General features: G+C 38.8%; 1 protein-coding gene across 3 annotated transcripts in view; it reads right to left on the bottom strand.

Annotated features, from left to right (window-relative positions):
• Positions 1-1,662: 1,662 nt before the first annotated feature.
• Positions 1,663-6,078, bottom strand: part of NKD1 (NKD inhibitor of WNT signaling pathway 1) — a 159,086-nt gene continuing 154,670 nt past the window's right edge. For all 3 annotated transcript variants that reach the window (XM_054048668.1, XM_054048670.1, XM_054048669.1), the window contains one exon: positions 1,663-5,181. In XM_054048668.1, the coding sequence (XP_053904643.1) occupies positions 4,607-5,181 (575 nt within the window). In that variant the 3' untranslated portion in view covers positions 1,663-4,606. The remainder of the gene's footprint in view (positions 5,182-6,078) is intronic.

Raw genomic sequence — 6,078 nt, 5'->3', positions numbered from 1 at the left:
CTGGTATCCAGTCTAAAGTTTAGCTCCAATTCTCTGACCACCTAAACCAGGTATGCAAAGCAGAAAGACACAGATACCCTTTCCAAATCAAATTAATTCATCGGCAGTCAAATTCTGCAGAGAAAAAGAAATCATCACGTGATAAATCAAGCTTGGGTGTTGTAGGATAGGAGCAATGGAGAAGCTGGGAAATCTAATCCCAGAAAGTAAATTCAATTTGTTTTTTCTCCAAGTTGCTCTTATGTAAGGGATTTTCAAACCGGTTTGTGTTTGGGTGCACTCTAAAGACCCTCTCCTCCCCACAACGAAAGCGGTCAGTTTTACTAGCAATAAGTGTATAAACCCAAAGGGCCCTTGAGTATATCCATCAGAAGTCCCCAGCCATGTCTATACTGGAATATTGCATTATATTAGAATGTGCGTTAACTAACGTGATGTTAAATATGACTTAGCATCCAGTGTAGACGTGAAAATGTAACTTTTGGTCTTGATTAACTCTAGACACTCCCTTTGGGTTAACCATGACCAACTAGCACATTTCTGACTGTGTGTGTCTACACTATGCACTAAATCATGTTTAATATGTTAGTTAACATGTTTTCTAACAATGCAGTTTCCCAGTGTAGACAAAGCCACAGTGACGTCACTTCCCCATTCATTTGGAATCTGGCTCTCAGTAAACCAGTGAGGTGCACAACTGCATGTGGATCAGATTAGGCATTAACTGTGTGTGCACGGCAATAGACAAGTTCTTGAGTAAAAGGGTTACCTGTGTCTTAACACTAAAATGTGTCAAAATGATCATCTTTGTCTCTGAGTCTCCACTCTGAGGCATACACTATTTAATTTCCAGCAATGGACATTTCTTAAAGTGACCAGAAATTCTTTTGTTTTTGTTCAGAATTTTTTCTATTAACATCTTGCTGTACGCTTCACTAGCGACCATTAAAGTAGCAAGGCTGTCACAGAGGTCAAAGATTATGTGGTTTCCTGTTCATTTTTTTCCCCCCTAGAGTCCGCTCTGCCAGCATGCCAGTGAGAGCTGTACATCAGCATCTGAGGGAAGAATTTGGCCTTATGTTTGTTTGTGACTGGAAGATGTTTGGATGCACTTTGAGAACCTCTGATGAAATGCTCTAATGAAGTACTAAGCACTATTATTGTTCTTAATAAAATTATGAGCCTGGTTTTCCTATACATTTAATTTAAAAATATTAATCACTCCCAAAACCATCAAAAGAAGGAAGCAGAAAAGTAGATACTGAAAAGCTGTCTGCGTGGTGGAGATTCTAATCCCATACTCTTGGTGTGAAACCTTGGTCACATCAAAATCAACAGGCATTCAATGGACTAAGATGAGACTTGCTATCTTCTTAGATTCTTTTGCTTTTTATTAAGCAAAGGAGTGACAAGAGCTTTGAGCGTCTTTGTTTTCAGAATTTGCATGCCTGAAATATGTAGGAGATAGGAAATTTGAACTTTGAGGCTAAATATTTTAAATATAAACCTAAGCATGCACACTTCATCCTCTATGGCCCAACCCTGTTCCCGTTAGCGGTAATGGGGGCCCTTCTATCAGTGCGATTCCCTGATCTGTAGGCACTGGCAGCAATCACAATGTGCCACTGAAATCCACAAAAAAAGACCCCCAGGAAGTTATTTTCTGAACTAGTAAAACTTTAATTAACAGGAGTTTCTCTTGGCACAGTTTTTGCTATTAAATAAATAAAGCATTTAGTCAAAACCATCTATATTTACTATACAAAATACTGAAAAGCAAACATTTTTAAAAGATACAGAAACTTAGGGTTCTGTGAAAAAAACCTGTGCTACATGAGCAGTTATTCACACTTAATGCACGTAACACAAATGCAACACAGTATTTAGCTACTGTATATTCGTACGTGGCTGGTGCAAATTTTTTAGTGTGGGGATGCCATGTTATTAAAATTCATTTGTACTTCACAGAATATAAGCAAGGTAGAATTTGTCTTTTGGATATCAAAAAATAAATCAAGTTAAAAGTTGTGGCTGATGGTCAATTGTGATTCGCTGTTTTAAGAGTCCACTTTCATTGGTATTAACTTCGGACATGTTTAGATTAGATGGGAGTTTGTTACTACTACTGCTGTTATCTTTTCTGGCAGAATATCTTTGGGTTTTAGAGCAATTCTTGCCCATTCTACATTCCTCCCTCTCCCAAGCCCCTGCCCCTCAGACAAAACATACTAAATATATTCTAGATTTCAAATATTTTGGCCAGCAATGATCTGTGTATTTTTTAAAGAATCAACCATTTCCTTTTGTTAACATTGCAGAACGGTGGCAAATACTCTGCTGAAAAGAGAACAGCATCTCTTACATCTCAGGAACAGATAGCATGGCATCCCTTTTCAGATGGAATGTACACTTGTGTGTTTGCATGCGATATAACATAAGTCACTTGAATACATCAGACTTCGTTAACACTATAATATAAATAAGCTTATTCTTTCTACTAGACATGTAAATGCCTTTTTTTTGCAGTCCATAATTCTATATACATTGAAAAAGAATGATACACAAGCAGCAAAATAGGCTTAGACTAGAACAACTCAGTGGTAACTAACCAAATTTGTGGCCTTTTCATATTTTCAATACAGAACATTCTGCATATAAATATTTTTGGACTTAGGAATTTTAAAATAAACAGAACAGTATAGTTGTCACACAGATCAAACACACTTTAAAACATTTTGCTAGATTTAACAGAACACAATGTCGACGTCTAAAAAAGAAATTAAAAATAAACCAGATTTTTCAAAGGGACAATAAGTCTAAATAACTGCTGATTTTGGGAGACATGAGATGGAACTAATTACCCACAATTCCACAAGAAGGCAAGGCTTTCAACATTGTTTTCTTTAAATGTTGATGTCTCTGTGTCCTTCCCTAGGACACTATCCTTCTAACAGTTTTAACGCTCAGCAGCAGGGAAATCTCCCATCTTGAACTGATCAAGACTGTAGTTTGCAACAAAACAGGCCCTATTCATAAAGGGCCCTTAGAAATGTGGGATAGTAACATTTCCCACTATACATTGTAGACAAAACACACAAATAATTAAAAGAAACTAAAACCAAAAGCAAATACGTTTGATAGAACAGTTACATTTTTATGTGATCAGAACTCTACTTTTTAGTTCCCAAAGCAATAGAGCAGTTGCTATTTACTCACTTTTGCCTGCACTGTACAAATGTACTACAAATCTGAGCCTCACAGAAAGCAAAACTCAGATGTACTGACTTTTTTGTCACACTTTTTCCCATTTGCATTTGACCTTTACATTTCTCAGCAGCCAATACTGGTCTCATAGGTCTTGCCTCATTTGACTTTGTGGAATGGAAGCCCTTTGATATGAAAAGAGTGGTAGAGGCCAGAATGACTGTGAGCAGCGTTCTTTACATGTTGAATTGTCTTTAAAAAAGGAGCAGAGCAAAGCTGTAGGTGCTGGGGAAACACAAATCGCAGGCACCCCAGAAAATGCCATGGGGTATGTGTTTTATAACATACCTAAAAAGTCACTGTTGTAAGAAAAAAATAATGTTAATATTCAAACCACAGATTTCTAAAACACAAGAAAATGTACCTGAGAGTGTGTGTGTATATATATATATTTATCTATTTATATTTTTATATATATTTGCCAACATTTAAAGTGAGAAAGTATATTTTCCTCCAATTCTTTCTCAAAACAAAGAATTGTGGATTCAAAACAAAACAATGAATGTTAGTTATGGCCCAAGCATTAAGGTTTAGTGATGGTTAACATCCACCTCTTTTCTTTCCTCTCAGATGGTTTCCCAATGCAGAATGGAGAGTAAATAAAAGAAAAAAGGAAGTATATTTAAATATTACTCAATATCTAACAGACTGGACTTGAGTCAGTAAAGAACCTTGAAGGGAAAAAGAAAGTATCAGTTGTAAAATGTAGCTCTGTTGACAAATATAGCTAATATTTCCTTGTAATTATTAAGATAGCTTGAGAAGATGTGAAAGTACAACACAAACAGGCTACATGAATGCAGTATATTAAAATCCCCTTGTAGCACATTACAATCAATAAAAAGAAAAGAAAATTTGAATAATACTAGAGGTAGCAGCTGTTTGTATTTTCTGTTATTCTGAGTATTTCTGGAGTCCAAACCTTCGAACATTGCTCCCCTGATAAAAGGCTTGTGTGCAATAAGCCGACATATGGCAGACTGGTAAGCTAGATGTCTGCAGTGTTGTTTGAAGTATCTTTTTCTAATACAATGAAGGAAGTACTTGTAAAGGAAGTGCGCTGATGACCTGCATTAAATCACAGCTCTGAAAGCTATGGCTGTTTGTTGTTTTACAAGCCACTTAAAAACCAATATCAACAAGTTGTTAAGTAAGCTATGCAGTTTCACAACATATAAATAGTGTCAGTTTCAATGGTTTCATATAATTTCTAAAATATACGCTAGCAGAATATTAATGGAGTAACAATAATATTAATCATAATAATGCCTTAGTCTGAAGTCACAGGAAGGCGTTTCCTTCATATGGGGGGGATTCCTGGAGGATATTGGTGGGATTGGTTTTATGTCTGGTAGAAGTGATGATAGTGGTGGTGATGCTCATGGTGGTGATGGTGTTCATGTCTCTGGATCATTTGTCCAACTTGGCCTTCATATAAAATGACTGCGGGCAGGTCTCTCACCTGCTCTTTTTCCACAACTGTCCCCGGAGAATGGAAGGTTTTGCACATTTGATGATTCTCCTTTGCCCTCTGCTTATGTTTCTTGTGAGCCTGCTGGGACTGCATGGGGAGGTAAGGAAGATTCTGGCCCACCCGTGCAGTTGGGGAAGCCATCGGCATGGATGCACCTTGAAGAGGTTTATTCCTTACTGCCCTTCCAGGGTGAACAGAGGCTACATTTTTGCTCTGGACCTTGGGAGACCTAACAAAGTGCTTGTTTGAGTCCTGATTGCGCAGCCTTTGTTGTATTTCTGCAATCTTGGCGTATGAGGCATCAGCCAAATTGATGTGGCTGGGGTCCACCACTTGAGATTTCCTGTGGTGGGCATGGAAGATTTCAGGTTCATGAGAGCGGGATCTAGTCTGATTCACAACTCTATTTGGTGGGTCATATTTCTGAGCTGCTGGAGGAGATCCTAGAAAGGAACAAACAGAGTTAGTTATCTAATATTTCAAATTTTAATTAGCAGCATGCACTTGGCAGGGTTAAGTTTATTGGCAGAGTAGAATTTTCCTCGGGAAGTGAACGTAATTATACCCGTAGCTGTTTAGAAAAAGTTTTAAAAGTCCTTGTGACAGAGTGCTAGGCAAGAACGGTTGAGCCAGCACTCTTGTCACAGCAGCTCTAATCAAACAATGCAGAATGGAGCTGGTTAAACAGAGCTGTGCCTAATTTGTGGGGGGGATCAGAACTGGCAAGCTAATTAAGCCATTAGGCAGAGGCTACAAATAGGCACAGGAAGGAAGTAGAAGGAGGAAAAGCAGGCAACGGGGGAGGAGAGAGAGATTACTCTTTGCTGCTTGTTACAGGAGCTGGGGACTCCCTAGGACACTTGGAGCAGAGCTGTATATAGTGTGAAGGTGGTGTAAATAAACTACACAAGATGTTTGACCAGCACAAGGGTCTCTAAGCAATTTGTGAACCAAAGCGGAGGCAGGAGCCAGAGGACCCTGTCACAGTCCTATTATTAAATACTATCAAATTAATTTTTTTTTAAAGAAGGCCTTACTGTCAGGCCCTGTGGGTGTTAAGACTCCAGTCCTCCACCTGGCAATCTCACAGACAGCAGCTGGGACCACAGATCCAGGAACCTGAACTAAGCACAAGCCCCATCTCTATGCTCTGATTGGGTGACTGCCATGGTTCCTGATTGGCTTAAATAAGGGCTGAAGCCCAGAGGAGAGAAGAGGACGATGGCTGTACAACTGGGCTTCACGCTGCCATGGATTGCTGCTCTGGTCTTTACCTGTTCTGGCCTTCTGATCCTGACCTCCTTGTGTCTTAACTCATGTAGGGTGGTCACTCACATGTT

The sequence above is a fragment of the Malaclemys terrapin genome, chromosome 14 (assembly GCF_027887155.1).
Source record: "Malaclemys terrapin pileata isolate rMalTer1 chromosome 14, rMalTer1.hap1, whole genome shotgun sequence".
In the NCBI taxonomy this organism is placed as follows: domain Eukaryota; kingdom Metazoa; phylum Chordata; order Testudines; family Emydidae; genus Malaclemys; species Malaclemys terrapin.
Note: the sequence above shows the minus strand (reverse complement) of the source record. Positions and strands in the feature narration are given on the sequence as shown.